General features: G+C 36.7%; 1 protein-coding gene across 3 annotated transcripts in view; it reads right to left on the bottom strand.

Moving 5' to 3' along the window:
* CAPN7 (calpain 7) overlaps window positions 1-17,851 on the bottom strand; it is a 44,513-nt gene that overhangs the window by 15,332 nt on the left and 11,330 nt on the right. For all 3 annotated transcript variants that reach the window (XR_013996767.1, XM_081105479.1, XM_081105480.1), the window contains exons 5-15: window positions 17,541-17,741; window positions 15,748-15,834; window positions 10,160-10,286; window positions 8,843-8,928; window positions 7,102-7,195; window positions 6,128-6,274; window positions 4,689-4,795; window positions 3,698-3,818; window positions 1,451-1,595; window positions 1,217-1,316; window positions 828-963 (exon numbers count right to left, since the gene is read on the bottom strand). Coding sequence is in view for 2 of the 3 variants with exons in the window: in XM_081105479.1 (XP_080961605.1) it covers window positions 828-963; window positions 1,217-1,316; window positions 1,451-1,595; window positions 3,698-3,818; window positions 4,689-4,795; window positions 6,128-6,274; window positions 7,102-7,195; window positions 8,843-8,928; window positions 10,160-10,286; window positions 15,748-15,834; window positions 17,541-17,741 (1,351 nt within the window). In the remaining variant the exon portion in view is untranslated. The remainder of the gene's footprint in view (window positions 1-827; window positions 964-1,216; window positions 1,317-1,450; window positions 1,596-3,697; window positions 3,819-4,688; window positions 4,796-6,127; window positions 6,275-7,101; window positions 7,196-8,842; window positions 8,929-10,159; window positions 10,287-15,747; window positions 15,835-17,540; window positions 17,742-17,851) is intronic.

Raw genomic sequence — 17,851 nt, 5'->3', positions numbered from 1 at the left:
CCGTATAACACATTTTAATTTAATATTTTAAAGACCCAAAGCATATATAATCAACACGAAAATCCTCACTAACAGCATAAACTCCCTCATGTTTTTCTTCAGAGATGATTTTTTTTAAAAGATACATTTTTATTGATTTCAGAGAGAGAGAGAGAGAGGGGGGGGGGGAGGGGGAGAGAGAGAGAGAGATTCATCAATGATGAGAGAGAACCACTGATCGATCAGCTGACTGCACACCTCCTACAGGGGATCGAGCTGCACACCTCCTACAGGGGATCCGGGCATGTGCCCTTGACCAGAATCAAACCTGGGACCTTTCAGTCAGCAGGCTGACACTCTATCCACTGAGCCAAACCAGCTAGGGCTCTTGGCTAGGGCTCTTCAGAGACGATCTTTGAATAAAACTTCTTTTTTTTTTTTAAATATATTTTATTGATATTTTACAGAGAGGAAGGGAGAGAGATAGAGAGTTAGAAACATCGATGAGAGAGAATCATCGATCAGCTGCCTCCTGCACGTCTCCTACTGGGGATATGCCCGCAACCCAGGTACATGCCCTTGACCGGAATCGAACCTGGGACCTTTCAGTCCGCAGGCCGACGCTCTATCCACTGAGCCAAACCGGTTTCGGCTGAATAAAACTTCTAAGAGTATGATTACAAACGATAAATTTCCTTAGAGGAAAATATTCATTTATCTAAGAAAATACCATTTTCAAGCCACCCATATAAATAAAACAGGCTGATGATTAAATTACATATTTTGTTCACAACAGTCCATTTTTAAAGGAGTTTCTATATGGAATATCATAAGAAGGGTATCAGTACCTTGTCTGTTATGTGTCTACTAAGCAAAACCCAAACTGCAGCGCCCCCTTGTGGACACTGCACCTCCAACTTGTACTGGGGATTGTTGGCCAGGCTATAGGCATCTTTCACAGGTCCTTGCTTAGCATCCCAAGTACTAAAAGATCAAGTCAACAAAGAAGGAAATAATGAAGTGTTGTGTTTCAGATATAATTAAGTTATCAGGTTTAGTTTTTATAGTTTCTGGCATGACTAAGAAGCATATATAAAGAAAGTAACTATTACATGATAGTCATTTTGGGGAATGACAAAAAGAGAGAATACTAGTCTTCCTAAATTAATCATTTTATTTTAAATAAAAAATGTGAAGACTACTTTAAAGCATATTCTGAAATATGCAAAGAAGTTACCTGTGAATACATGTTGATTCTTTAAAAAGACCTGGATTCCAACTCAAATAAATCACATCATAATATTGGCAGAGATCATCCCACGAGATCCAAAATATTCCTAAAAATTAGATATCTTTATTAATCTAAAAATATCTTAATGATAAATGACTTGTCAGTTAAACACATTTCACATTATTAAAGCATGTTATTTAGAGATCAAATAGTATTAAAATTACAAAGAGATGTATTTACCATTGTCTATTTTTTGAGCTGTTCTAGGATCGAAGTTTAAATATTTTTGCAACTCTGGGGTCCAGTTTTTTACATCATTTTCACTATATCGTCCTTTCCAACGTAAATGACTCCAGGGATTTTTCAACTGGATAAATCGCAGCCCCTATTAAAATGAAAACAAAAAACAAAACAAAACCAGGAGATAACATAAAGTTGCAAAACAGTTTTTATCATATTTTCATAAATTTTATCATTCTCTAAGGGAGGATGCATTTTGAATACGTATCAATTTTCTTCAAATAAATTTGAAATTAATATTCTTTAACACTTTCACATGCCACACATCTGATCAAGAACTGCAACTGGCTCCCTATCCCTAGAGCTATGCAGTTCATATGGTAGTGACTACTTAAAATGAAATTAAATAGAATTTAAAAATCAGTTCCTAGTCACACTAGCCACATTTTAAGTATTCAAGAACCACATGTAGCTAGTAGCTAAAGAATGGCACAGCAGAGAACATTTTCATTGCAGGCAGTGCTGCCTTAGAGCATCAAGTATTTCCTGTTCTTTCAGAGCCTACTCTACACTGGCCCCACCATTTTCATACCCCACATATCTTTGTCTAGTCTAGTCTTTCCTCTCAGAATCCCATAAATAATTCTTATTCAATTTCACCTCTAAAGGCATTTGTTCATGTCATTTCCATTTCCTGGAAGGCCCTCTCTGATCCCTTTGAACTCTTTCCTTTCAGATCCTCTTTAGCTTCTTCCTTTACTGATTATCTCTGTGAAGACTGAAGCAGCGAAGAAAAGAGTGAAGAAACCTGTCACCAGGCCACAGGTTACTCCATCTACACATGTTCTAAAGAGCCTCAATCTTTACAGAATAACTGCCATGAAGAATTGATGCTGTGTGATTTTTAACTTAAAAGGCTATTTAAAATTCTTATTTTACTGGCAATCAGGGATTTTGAAATGTTTTATTTTCAAGTCAGACCAGAGGTGCCTATTATTCTCATAAACATGTTATTTGTTTAGTTTCCTTTGATCATTCAGAACAGTTTTATTATTCAAAGTAAATTACACCTCAGAAATTTTCCTCAAACTCAAACTTACTTTCATATTGCCTGTTTCATTATCTAAAATTTAAATCTTGTGCCACTACCTCAATATTGGTCACCTATTATACCTACCTCAAAAAATGTTCTAACAATATATATACACATATTAATAGCGACTTTTATTCCCAATATTTTGCTTGTGTTTGTTTTAGAATGTAATTTGCCATAAACAAACCTCTCAGTTTATTCAATTCATATAAATTCTTATTTTTTTTCTTTAAGTAGTCAATTTTTATGTCATGTTTAAAGGAAGACAATTCTACAAAAACTGGCTGATTTAGAAAGCCTTGAAACTATAAATTTTTAAATGTTGTAGCCTTCATAATTCATGTAATTCCACAGGCCACTAAGAAAATCAGTCTTATTGATACACAGCGGTTATTGTTGATTGATCACTGATTCTTTCTATAAATTTAAGCAGGGGAAATTGAAAGACACTGTTAAACTTCCCAGTGACTAGACAGCTTAGGTACCAAGTCATTAGGAAAAAAAATCCTTCCTTAAAAACCTTTGTATTTTCTAATCTATAGGACAGATCCATTTTTCAGTTAAAAATAATCAATAATCTGAAAAATAATGAAGTCAACCATTTCAACACCTGAGCACAGAGAAAGGGTCTGAGAGGTCTGAAAGCATACAACAGCTACCAGGAAGAGAAAGAAACACTTGCAAACCCACTGGCATGTTTCTTCATCACAGGTATCTTATTTTTGGTATCCTTTCTCAAGTATGTACCGAATGTCTACTATGCTCTAGAGCAGTGGTCGCCAACCTTTCGGACCTCACGGACCACCGGTTGGCGACTGCTGCTCTAGAGTCTAATACTGACTGACGCCAACACCAATGTGCTGCCCCAAACCTTGGGGGCGTGTATAAACCTCAACTCTTCTACTTGCATGGAAAAGAGAAAGAGGTATATAGTATTTCTGCTGTCACCAATATCTATGTTGTCACTGTCATTACATTGCCCATCTTTTTATAATTCCCAATGACAGATCAAGTTGTTTAATGTAATAGGTGATATGCTTTTAAAACTTTGCCTAAACCTTGATTTGTCAGTATTCTAAAGTCCAATATATTATTTGGGATCCTTGTAATGTCTTATTAACAAACAAGAAATAGAAAAATATTTAAGGTAAAACCTTGAACTCTCTAATATCCAAAACAGCATATGCATGTGTGGGAACCAGACCCCACTTTTCTCCTTCAGCTTCAGTCATCATTCCAGTTGATGCAGTGATGAGGACATCCCCTTTGTGAAACCTGGAATCACCCCAATAGACAAAGATTAAAGGAAAAACATTTATAATCTCAGATCACATCATCTTTCCTTTTGTCTAATGGTTCCCATGAAAATTTCCACAAATTTAAAATCTTTTAAAAAATAAGCTAATCCCAACACCCTTTGAAGGACTTTAACAAGAATTACATTTCCATTTCACAGTCTAATTTATGAGATAAATTATCACATCCCCCACCCCACCCAGTTTTAGACAACTTAATTCTCAGATAGAAAGCTATCAATGAAGGAAAGAAACAAATGCTAAATTTTCAAATGACTTACAAATAAAGATGAAGATATAAAATGCCAAATGCACTTCTTCCAAAGTAATATGCATTATCAATCATTGAGTTTTTTAGTTTCACTAATGAATGTGTATTATTTATAGTTTTCCAGTCCCTATATGTTACCAATGCGTTTTGAAGTAAAGGGGGCTGTATCTATCCGCTGCTCTAGATTCTATGAAATGAACTGAAGAGCAACAGCCACTCCCTCCCCTACATATCATTTAAGGCTTCAGTTAACTTCCTCTTTATGTTCTCAGACTTCTCTTTTCCCACCTTCCCTCAAATTGGTAAGTACTAAGGAAGTAAAAAATTTTCCCATATTAAGATATTCCAGATTCAAATGTTTTAGACTATCTATAACCCAGGTTAACTGTGTATCTATCAGTGAGTATAATTGAGGGCTGGTTGTAGCAAGTACATTAAGTGAAGCCGACTAAAAACACAATTTCCCTAATAATGGAAAAGGGCAGTCTTTGTAATATCTATTCTAAATAAGGTATGAAGTTTCAAAACAACCTTTTACTATGAAGAGAGAGAGGGAGAGAGAGAAAGAGAAATGTTTACCTTTGATAAAGCATTCGGAAAGAATTATCCTTACTGAAAGTCTGGCTATCTGAATGCATAGCAATCCTTTCTGGTATCCACCCAGTCAGTGCATGAAGATCAATATTCTGCAACATTAAACACATTTCAGGACTGTCGACCTTTTTTTCAAGCTCTAAATACATCCCCAGGGTAGTTGTTAAATCTTACTGATTTGATATAATGATTTTGACAGGAATAAACCAAAGTTAATGTGTGTTTTTTTTCCTATCAGTAATAAACTTCTTAGAACTCACATTCCTACCTGGATTTAAGCACAAGCTTACAATCTTTTTCCTAAAATCTTCACTGCTTTCTCTGAATAAATATGAAAACCCCAAACACATAACAGAAAAAAACCTGCTTTAATGATGATAGTCAATTACCATTTAATGAGTTCTTACAATAGCATAGTTACTTTTCTAATGTTTTACATATATTCTCATTCTCTAAGTTGCATTGGGTAGATTACCAGGCAATGAATTAGACAGATAAACTAAGAATATTTGAAGGACAGGGCAATTGAGCATGTAGGTGGGGAAGAAAATTTTAATGTACTATTGCATTTACCTATGACCTATACATTCTTTGACTAGCATTATAAGCACCCGAAGAATGAAGGAGGCTGGGTAGGAAGGCAACAAAATTATCCAGGTAGCATGACGAGTGATATGCACATATATTATCATTTAATCTTTACAGCTCTGAGAGTTGGGCATTATTCTAGAGGGAAAGAGGCTAAGAAAGGTTAAATACATTTTCTAAAAATATGATTCGTGTTAAGGCTGAAAGTCATGCTAATCTAATTTCTGGTGTAAGCCCAGTAATTTACCTCATAGAATTAAAGGACATTGGCACATACCTCGATTTTACAGGTTGTGTTAAGGTTGGGAAAAATTAACAAACAAAAACTCCTTGAATCTGAGTTTACAAATCACAAAAATATATAGAACCATGACAATATGACACACTCCTTTGATCTGAAGAGGCTTTTTGGAAATGTACACTGTATTAAAGTGCTCCTAGATCCCAACATAACAGCAGACACCTACATTTAGGCTTTCCTCAATATTCAATCTATTCAGCAGTCCCTTGAATACCATTTTATTTTACTGTTGATGAGATGCTGTAGGAACTTAATTCTCATTTATATAAATTAGACTATAGTAAAATTGGTATTGTTACATGTCATTTTGCTTAAAGTTGCAGAACCTATGGAAGACATTAAGTGAGGACTTACTGTACAATGTGTTAACCTTATAAAAGAAAATAGATACTCCCATAGTAAAGTGACTGATCAACATGATTCAGAGGTTATCTGTTTTCACTTCCTTTAAACAAAATAGCATCTATAATCATTCAAATTTGAAATAGTTATATAAGATAATGTAAGTCTGTATTTGGATCATCATATTACTTACTGAATTGGATCCTGGGAAATCATATCCTCCCATGACTTTCATATATGCTTTTTCAATGAGAGAAACCCATAATTCACTTTTGTTGTTAGAATAAGAACAAAGCAATTCTCCCTTATGATCAACAGGTAACTGGTCATCAATTATCACCTGGGGAAAGATAACAGTACTTTCCTTAGTTGGTATAAAATATCTTAAAATCTTTTCTATTAAAAAAAAGCAGCTTTCATACTGATAAAGTAAAAAGCATGGTATACCTATTATTAAAGGTAATGACAGTTTCCTATTTCTAGAATCTGATCAATTTAAAAATGTTATATGGCCCTGCCCGGCTTGGCTCAGTGGATAGAGCGTCAGCCTGCGGATTGAAGGGTCCCAGGTTCGATTCCGGCCAAGGGCACATGCCTGGGTTGCAGGCTTGATCCCCAGTAGGGGGCGTGCAGGAGGTAGCCAATCAATGATTCTCTCTTATCATTGATGATTCTATCTCTCTCCTCCCTTCCTCTCTGAAATCAATAAAGAAATATATTAAAAAAAATAAATAAATAAAAATAAAAATGTTATATGATGTTTTAATTCAAGTTCACACTAATCTCCCTGTGAGATAATAACCTTTAGCTAATTAGATGCTAAATACTATGAATCTACCATCAAAATTATTAGGGATTCTAGAAATGTACACTGTATCTAAAATAATTACTTTTTGGAACTTTCTATAAATTTCCCAAAACCATTAAAAAAAAAAACTTTATTCTTGACATGATTATTTTTTTAAAATTATTAACATTTGTTACTGATAGCAGTATGCATATCAGATTCAAAGTCAATGAAATGTTAAAATGCTTACATGTTTTTAAAATGTTTATAAAAGTAACATTTCTTAATGATCCTATTCAATATTTAAATGTAGGGAAGGGGGAGGGAGAGACAGAGAGAGAGAGAGAGAAGAGATAGGAGTGGACAGACATATTATTCACCTTTCTTGGGACACCATTGAGGTGAAGTTTTACCATATACTTTCCACATGGATTATACTCTGGCTCACCATCCTTATTCTGAGGGTAAATTATGCTTTTGTAAAGAAAATAAATATTGAAATACCAACATTAATATTCAACGTAACTACTATGCAGAATATTATAGACATGTGCTACTGTCTTGGCAATTTGATAAAAATAAACACGAGAATATTTTTCTATAGTAGGCCTAGAAAAAAAGTTCCCCCTAATCAAAGTGCTTTTTTTTAATGTAAATAAATGAATAAAGTACATTATGAGATCATACAGCAGGGCATAAATTTCAAAATATTCATGAAAATGCTCAGTGTTAAATTATATACTCTAATAAATTTTCTATTAAGAGGACATATTTTAAGCCAAATAAAATAATCTACTATTGACCCCAAGAAGTAAAGAGCATTTCAATTAACCACAACTAAGGCAACAAACTACAACTCTGATAGAGATAAAATTAAAACAACACTGATAAAAGTTATACAAAATTATCCAATAAGATACTTGTAAAAACAATCAGTATCAATTTTCTTTCACACATTATTTATATGTATGATGCTTATCCAAGATGGCAAATAGCTTGAAACTAAGGTCTGTATCTAATTCACCTTTATACTTTCAGGATTTAACACACAAAAACTACTCAGGAAAAGTTGTATTGAAAAAATTCTGAAGCTTAATTTTTATAATAAATAATTTTAAGCAAATAAAAATTTAAAAAATACCCCCCCAAAATTTCAGTAACATTTCTGTACATTCTAAAGCAGTTTCAGTCAAAAGAAATGTTATTTCATATTACATATATTTTATATTAAATGTTAAAGAGTAATTTTAATATATTTCACTTAACTCAACATCTCCAAAATATAATTTTACAATATAAAAATTTAAAATATTTTGCCTATTTCATATATTTTTGTGTGCTAAGTTTTCAAAATCTGACTCATTTTATTGTACATTCACAGCCCATCTCAATTCAGACTAGCTATTTTAAGTATTCAATATCCACGTGGCTAGTGGCTATCATACAGTACAATCCTATATAATAAAAGCCTAACATACTAAGTGTCCGGTCATCCATTCAACTAATCAAAGTGTAATATGCTAATGATATGCTAAGGCTGCTCAACTGCTTACTATGACGTGCACTGACCACTAGGGGGCAGATAGTTGACTGGTTGACCGGTCGTTATGATGTACACTGACCACCAGGGGAGCAGATGCTCCGACTGGTAGGTTAGCTTGCTGCTGGGGTCCAGCTGATGGGGACTGAGCGAGACGAGATGGGCCGGACACGCTCTGGAGCCCTCCTGCTGTCCCTCCCCAGCTGGCCAACCTCCCGCATTCCTCTCTGGCCCTCATTATGCCCCAGTGGAGTCCCTCAGCCTGGCCTGTGCCCTCATGCAATCTGGGCTGAGGGACCTGGACTGCGAGTGAAATTATAAACATGACTTAATTTTACTTTGACCAATTTCATTTATTTCAAGACATATTTATTCTTCATATATTAACTACATGCACATACATTCTTACACTGTTTTAGCAAACTTGTTCACATTCACAAATCATCTGCTTAACACATAAGGGCCATAATATTCTGAGTGATACACTCTTGTTACTTTCTAAGCCAAAAAGGTCTACATTTTAAATTTCTATTTAAGACAATTACATGAAAAGGGCTAAAGAAACAAATATAAATTTTTACCTGGTAATCAACTTCTTATTAAATCGTCTTTCATAAGCTGCACTAATAGCCAGTGATGCAACAAAGGAACAATCTGATACTATTGTCTGTTAATAAGAATTCATTAGTATATTTCATTCATCCACGTATCAACATTTCCACAATATTTAAGCATTGCACCTAGCACCTGACTTTTTATACTAAATATCTTTACTGCTTGAGTAGGAAATAAATAGAAATGCCATACTGCCAACTCAAATTTTGTTCAAATAAATCCTTGAAAAACCAAATAAACTATTTCAATGAATTTAGAATAATTAAATATGGATGATGCATTCCTTGCATAAATAAAGGCATGCCCACTGTTTTTCTTTCTACAATGTTACTTTATTTTTAAATTGTATTGGGGTGACATCGGTTAATAAAATTATATAGATTTCGGGGGTACAATTCTGTAATACATCACCTGTATATTGTATTGTGTGTTCAATACCCCAAGCTAAGTCTCCTCCCATCACCATCTATATCCCCTTTACTCTCTCCAACTTTCCCCACTCCCCTTCCCCTCTTGTAATCACCATACTGTTGTCTATGTCTGTTGTGTTGTGTATGTGTGTGTGTGTGTTTTCTTAATCCCTTCACCATTTTTACCAAGTGAATCATACTTTTAATGTGGACAAAAAATTAAAGGCATTTAAAAAGTTGGTTTATGACCTCTAAAGATGAATCCTATATAATAAAAGGCTAATGTGCAAATTGTCCCCTCGGGAGTTCGATTGTTCGCTATGACAGGCAGTGACCACCAGGGGGCAGCGCAGAACAAAGGAAGGCCCTGATTGGCCCTGATTACCAGTCAGGCCTACGGACCCTACCCATGCATGAATTTCGTGCACCGGACCTCTAGAATGTATATAATAGATTCTTGAATCATAGTATTTCAGGATCATTATTTTATACTAATGTGGAAGATGCCTGTGATTTCATTGCAAAACTTAAAGTTTGCAATAAAGCCATATTGTTGTTTCAACATTGAAGTGTTTTAAGTAAGCCCAATTTCTGTCTTTTCTATTATCTTATCAACGGTAAAATTCATATTCTCAACTTTCTCATCTGCAAGCATGTGTCCATAAATAGGGTCTATATAAAACTCTGTGACTGCTCAAAATAGTTATTCACACTTTTATTATCTCAGTATGTCTAAATCAAAGTGTGCAGAATAATTTTTCCAAATATACTCATGCATCTGAATATGTAATAAAAACGTAAGAAAAAAGTCAAATCTATATCCAAATTACTTTAAAATGCTAGCTTTCATATAAAATTATACAAAACATATACCTGTTTTATGCTGAAACTGGACACAGTATAAATCATTGTAGGATTGTTGCTGAGGTCTTCTGGGCGTACCCATTTGGAAAACATAGCTTTTTGTTTAGGTGATAATGGTAGCTTGCCCAATCTATCACTGAGGTAATAATAAAAATTAAAAAACAACAATAATAAAATTAATCTTAAACAATGATTCAAAACCAAAATTAAAATTTCCTAATTTTTTTTGTATAGTGCTCCTAGCTATATTTACGTCATCCTAAAATAATTCTCTGGTTAAATCGGGCTCTTTACACTTAACCATGAATCCAGTCAATCTGATTATCCACCCCTATTAAACAAAACAAAACACAGATACCTGCAAACAGAAGTGCAATTTAAATGCATTTATGCTTATTTTAAAGATATGGTTTATATTCAATAAATTCAGTTTTGATAAAATGAAGCCACTAACAACAATATAATCTGATTCATTAAAAACGACCTAGGAAACTACAGATCTTTTGGGTCTTGACAAACTCTTTTCTGCAAGGCTAACAATGAGAGTATCTAATTACTGAATAATAACCATATGGCAGGCATTATGCTAAAGTACTTTACATACATTACTTATTGAATCCTCAAAAACAATTCTATTACAGCAAGTATTTTTGGAAAAGGCTTAAAATGATTAAACAACTTGCCCTGGCCAAACAGCTAAGCAATAGCAGAACTGGCTTTTTCTATTTTTAAAATGTTTTTATTTATTTCAGAGAGAGGAAGGGAGGGAAGGAGGGAGGGATGGGGGAGAGGGAGAGAGAGACATAATGATGAGAGAGAATCATCGATGGGCTGCCTCCTGAACTGTGACCTCCTGGTTCATAGGTTGACACTCAACAACTGAGCCATACTGGCCAGGCCAGAACTGGTGCTTGAATTCAGGTCTATGGTGCCAAATCCACCATTCTCCTCCATTACCCTCTATTCACCATGTGTTGGCAAAATATAGTGCATTATTTATCTAAAATTGATATAGAGTACTAAATAAAAATTATCTTTCCTCAAACTTCTTCTAGAGCAAGGGCAACAAATCTTTGGGTTTCAAAAGATTTCTTGGGCCCTAGCTGGTTTGGCTTAGTGAAGAGCGTCAGCCTGCAGACTGAAGGGTCCGGGTTCCATTCTAGTCAAGGGCACATGCCAGGGTTGTGGGCTTGATCCCCAGTGGGGGGGTGTGCTGGAGGCAGCCGATCAATGATCCTCTCTCACCATTGATGTTTCTTTCTCTCTTCCTCTTTGAAATCAATACAAATATATTTAAAAAAAAAAAAAGAGTTCCAGCTGGCCTGCCAGTGAATGAGGCCAATAGTTAAGAGTACTGGCTGCACCCTAACAGGTTTGGCTCAGTGGATAGAGCATCAGCCTGCAGACGGACTGAAAGATCCCAGGTTCAATTCCGGTCAAGGGCATGTACCGTGGTTGTGGGCATATTCCCACTAGGAGGTGTGCAGGAGGCAGCTGATCGATGTTTCTCTCTCATGGATGTTTCTAACTCTCCCTTCCTCTCTGTAAAAAAACAATTAAAATATATATTTTTTTAAAAAGAGTACTAGCTGCGGAATTAAGCCAATTCTTATGCAACTGACTCAGTCCTTAATTGCCTTTCCTCCTAAACAATATTTGTGTGTGTGTGTGTGTGGAGGTGAATTTGAAGTTTAAAGTCTAAAGTAGAAATAAGATGATGTGGTCTGCTTGCTTTCTGTTTAGATAGGCTTTAACAGCATTTGAAATTACATGGAGGCCAGGCCAGAGAGTGTGTGATAGTTGATGACTTATGAGCAGAGAAGCATTTATCTGACTGCATTATCCAAACTGGTTTATTAAAATGCCAGGTTGTGTTCTTACACTAAGAAAAACATTCAGTAAACATGAGACAAGTTTAGGAAAAATTAATAAAAGAAAACTTAGCCCTAGCCAGGTTTCTCAGTGGTTAGAGCATCGGCCAGCAGACTGAAGGGTCGTGGGTTCAATTCCGATGAAGGGCACGAACCTCGGTTGCAGGCTCTACTCAGGTTGGGGCACGTGCGGGAAGCAACCAATTGATGTTTCTCTCTCACATCAATGTTTCTCTCTGTCTCTACCCTCCCTTCCACTCTCTTAGAAAAAGAAAATCATTGGAAAAAATATCCTCAGTAAGTATTAAAAAAAAGAAACCTCACACTAAAAAACACACAAATATACTAGAATAACTGACTCACATTTTCACAATTAGAGTAATTCATGTAAGAGTACGCCTTCCTTCCCCTGGCTGCCAGCACTGGCTTCCCTCTGGCACCTGGGACCCGGGCTTCCCTCCAGCCTCCGGCAGGCACCAGGGACCTGGGTTTCCCTCGCAGCCCTGGCTTCGTCAGGAAGGACATCTGGTCTAATTAGCATATTATGCTTTTATTATTATAGACGGTGAATAATCTTTTATACAAATCTTGTGACATTTGTAAATCCTTTTTAGAATTAGTTTTCTAGAGTGAAATTACTGGTCAAACGGGTATAAACATTTGTAAAGTATTTGAAATGAACAGCCAAACTGTGTAATATAATTTAGTACTTAATGCAATAATTCTTTTTCTAACAGTTAATCATTATTATATAGCACTTACTATAAAATAAGGACTACACTATATAATAAGGATTATATTATACTAGAGGCCTGGTGCACACAAATTTGTGCACTGTGGGGGGGGGGCCCCCTCAGCCTGGCCTGTGCCCTCTCGCAGTCTGGGTCCCCTCGGGGGATGTCCACCTGCTGGCTTAGGCCCACTCCCTGGGGGGATCAGGCCCAAGCTGGCAGTCAGACATTCCTTTGGCAGCCCGGAGCCCTCAGGGATGTCCACTTGCCAGTGGGGAGCAGGCCTAAACTGCAGTCAGACATCCTTAGTGCTGCTGAGGAGGCGGGAGAGGCTTCCGCCATCACCACTGTGCTGGCAGCCATCAGCCTGGCTTGTGGCTGAGCAGAGCTCCCCCTGTGGGAGCGCACTGACCACCAGGGGGCAGCTCCTGCATTGAGCATCTGCCCCCTGGTGGTCAGTGTCTGTCATGGAGACCAGTCATTTCCAGTTGTTCTGCTGTTAGGGTCAATTTGCATATTACCCCTTTATATAGGATACTAGAGGCCCAGTGCACAAAATTTGTGCACAAGGGGGTGGGGGTGGGCAGGGAGGTCCCACAGCCTGACCTGCACCCTCTCCAATTCGGGAGCCCTCAGGGGATGTGCTACGGATGGCTTGGGCCCACCCCATGGTTCTCTGCTCTCTGCTGGGCCTGCCTGCTCCACACCACGGGGATGGGCAAGCAGGCCCTGCTGGGTGCTGCCTGCACCCTGCTCCCCAGTTGTCATGGCGATGCCCAGCAGGCCCTGCTGGGTGCTGCCTGCGGCCCTGATTGCCTGCTCTCTGGTCGCCGCCACCACCACCGCCCAGCAGGCACTGCTGGGTGCTGCCTGCGCCCTGCTTGCCTGCTGGGCTCACATTGCTGGGGTGATGCCGCCAGGGTCCTGCCCAGCCGCTATGGGCACCGCCATCTTTGTCGCAGAGTGATGCTTAATTTGCATATTACTTTTATTAGATAGGATTCCTGAGTACTTACTTTGTGCCAGGAACTGTGCTTGGCACTGTGTGTAATGCTATACGAAAGGAGACAAAAGAGTAACAGAGGTATTGCTGTGCTGCCCTACCTCCTTCCCATAGCCACACTTCTCTTCCAATCAAATTTTTAAACTACAAATTTAAATTCAAGCACCATTCTTAAGTGGTTTATATTTTATTAACTCATTTAATCATTACTGTTATGGTATGAGGTGGATTCGAATATTGTTTTAAAATCTAAGGCAGCTTAAAAAATTGTGAAGCATCACATAGGGCATGAAACTGAACTTGGCTCTGGAATCTGTGCCCTCAAATTCAATGCTATAAAGCCTCTCAGATATAAGATTTTCTTAGATTCCAATCAAGTATTAGCATCGGCTGCCTGAGTGAGGAAATTAGGTTGATAACTTACTGGCTTTGAAATATCTAACTTCTGCCCATCCAAGAACAGCAAAACACCAAAAATGAGAAAGCAGTTCTTTTGTTCTTTTTAAGACCTTTTATATTTTCTGTATATAATAAGCATTCAATTCTGTTTTCTGATATGTGCATTGCAGAAATTTTTTTTAAAATAAAAATATTTTAAAAAGTTAACTCACACAATTTTGCTACCTATAAATAAAAACTAAACATTCTGATGTATAATCTTTATATCATTTTCTATAGATGCATAAATATATGAAAGTTTAAAAAATTGAATGTTATGTATATTTTTCTAGTTTTCTTTTTACTAGATTGCAAGCATTTTTCCTACATTTTTCAAGGACTTATTTTTTTATGGGAACCATAATATACACTAATAAAAGAGAAACATGCAAATTGGTGTCACTCCGCTATGCCCACCAGCCAATCAGGATGAGCATGCAAATTAACCCAACACAGATGGCGGTTAATTTGCATATGCAGGCTCAGAGCGAAGACTGAAGGCTCCACCCGAGCGAATACTGAAGACCACTGAAGACTGAAGACAACTAAAGAGGCTTGGCTTCTCCGCTGCAGTCGGAGCGGAGAAGCCTCGAGGCTTGGCGTCTCTGCTGTGGTTGGAGCAAAGGCCTGGGTCCTGGGTGCGGCGGAAAACTGGTGCCGGCAGCCAGGGGAAGGAAGGCCTATCGCACGAACCTCTTCGTGCAATGGGCCTCTAGTACTTAATATAAAATGAATGTACCATTATTTAATCACTCCCATATTGTTAAATATTTGTTTCAATAACTTTTTGCTATGAAATGTTTTGATGAATGCTCTTATATACATAAACATCTTTTTTTTTTAATATATTTTATTGATTTTTTTTACAGAGAGGAAGGGAGAGGGATAGAGAGTTAGAAACATCGATGAGAGAGAAATATCCATCAGCTGCCTCCCGCACACTCCCTACTGGGTATGTGCCTACAACTAAGGTACATGCCCTTGGCCGGAATCGAACCTGGGACCCTTGAGTCCACAGGCCGACGCTCTATCCGCTGAGCCAAACCGGTTAGGGCTATACATAAACATCTTTAACGAAATTATTTCCTTAGGATGACCAGAAGCTGGGATTGAACCAAACAATATTTTTAAGGCTCTTGACATAAGCTGCCACTATCCTAGAAGGCTGTGTTAACACTTCCATAATTAACTCTTTTTTGAATTGTATCTTCTTAGTAAACAATATTGTCATTCTATTCCACTTTTCCATTCAGTTCTTTTAGACTTGCATTTTTGTTGTGATCAAACACCAATTCAACAAATACTTCCTGAGTACTTACTTTGTGCTAGGAATTGTGCTTGGCACTGAGTATAATGTTACGCAAAAGGAGACAAAAGAGTAATAAAGGTATTGCTGTGCTGCCCCTATCTCCTTCCCATAACCACACTTCTCTTCCAATCAAATTTTTAAACCACAAATTTAAATTCAAAACTATAAATTTACACTTCAGAATATGGAAAAAGTACTGAAAAAGTAAAATATTGGAAGTAAAAATTGCTATAGTGCTTACTTACCAGAAAGGCATTGGAAAGGCAAAACGTTCTCTCAGGTCAATAGCCATGAAAGGAACATATTCTACACCATTTATTTTTGATGTTGTCCTAAAAAATACAAGAAAATAAAATCTAAAGTAAATGTTCAAATTAGCATATTTACTTAAACTCCTTAAAATTTAAATGACAAGGTAAGGTACTGTAATAAAATTAAACCTACAATCTCACGTTGGACAAAACCAGTATCTTTATTTGGACAAATTTTTCACAAAATTGTTGAATACCAGAAAATAACTGATTTAATTCAATTCAGTAGAGTTACAACAAAACAATAGTCTCAAGACAGGACCAACCAGAAGTACTGAAAGTGTCTGTGACACCAGGGACAAAGTGAATTCTATCCTAAGTCCAAAGGGAGGAAACAACTGCTTGGTTATTTTGAGATTTAAAAAACATGACATTTATAACTATGAAACTATATTCTTCATATTTTCTGGGTATGAGAATATGGAGTGGTTAAGTGTCATAGATAACAGGTATGGCCTCTTGAAAAGTTAAAGAAATGTGTTTGGTAGTAGCTTTGCATATTTTCTTGTTTTGTGTATATTTATTTGTATACTAGTACATTTACTATTTCCTTCTTCTGTTTCTTTCCCTCATTTCATTTAGAAGTAATTGCAGGGTAACTTCACCACTTAGTCCCCAATATTCAGGGAGACTGTGACTGAATTTGAAGAAAGTTAATACAGTAAGCGATGGATATTATGACTGTGTATATTCTTTTTCTGAGAGGATGAGAACTTTTCACTTGTATGAAGGATAGCTCCATTTATTAGAAATATAGAGTTGTTTTGTTGTAGTATGGAATGTCAAATGTGTACAGAAGAAGAGAACCTTTGGATGCCGAGTAGCCCGAGTGTCGGACTGTTAATAATTTACCGTCTCTCAATTCCAAAACCACCCTTATTCATCCTGCTCTGTGTTGTTTCGTTTCACATGCAATTTGCCAGGCAAAGAGAGCCAGACTTGTAGGAGAATTAAAATCCATAGCAAGAAAAGAAAGAAAAATATCCTCAGGTGGCTGCTACGTGAGAAGCCCTTTAGGCTCAATTTTAGGAAATTAAAAATAAGCAACTACATGATTCGCACTACTCTAAGTTAGGTCTCTTCCAGAGCCCAACTGAAGAACAGCCAAACTGGCTCAGAGATTTATCCCATCTGGGATGGCTCAGAATGCAACCAAGGAGTTCCACATCACTGTTGTTTGCCTTTTTAACACCCTTGAGGCTCTTCCACACACTGACATGGCTTCCTAGACCAGGGGTTGGTAAACATTTTCTTTAAAGGGCCAAATAGAATATAGTTTTGGCTTTGCAATGAGGTCTGTCATATGTTGTTCTGCGTTTTTTTTTGTTGTTGTTTTTTTAGAACCCTTAAAAAAATCCAAAAACTATTCATAGCTCAAGGCTTCCCTTTGCTGACTCCTGGCCTAGACTGCTATTTCAAGTTAACAATTTATTTTTCCCATTAGGGATCTGGTTACAAAGTTGCACAGATGATTGATTGGTCTGCCACATATCTATTTTGCTCCCTAAATTCTAGTTCTCAATTTTGAAGAATGCTAGGATTTTCAGGAAAACATACCTAGTAGAAATGCTAATACTAAAATATATTAGAAAAATTTTAAGTATTTAAAGTTGTGACCACATGACAATATATAATTAATAGCATTATACACTATAAGATGTGAATATGACCCAACAAACCTAATGAGAATAAAATTGTTCATTACAATGAATGAGAAACTAATTTACCTGAGAACTTCTATTTCTTCTGCCGTGTATCTCTGTCCTTGTGCATCGCATGCCTGTGGACTTATAAATTGCTGAGGTCTTTCAAAAAAGGGATTAGTTCCTAGTGGAAAATGTGCTCTTGCTGGAGGTGGCTTTGGTTTAATATTGGTTGACTTGACTTTGCATAATGGCTTTGTTAAAGGCTCACTCAATGCTTCTGCTCTATAATAGAGGTACAGAAACACTGTTTAGCTTTTTTCACATTTAAGCTTTCCAGAAAATAAAATTTACTTCAAGAACCAGTCAAGCATTCCTAATGTAAACCTAGTATA

Source organism: Myotis nattereri (genome assembly GCF_964212035.1).
Source record: "Myotis nattereri genome assembly, chromosome: 14".
Lineage (NCBI taxonomy): Eukaryota > Metazoa > Chordata > Mammalia > Chiroptera > Vespertilionidae > Myotis > Myotis nattereri.
This window is presented reverse-complemented; position numbering and strand designations above follow the sequence as displayed.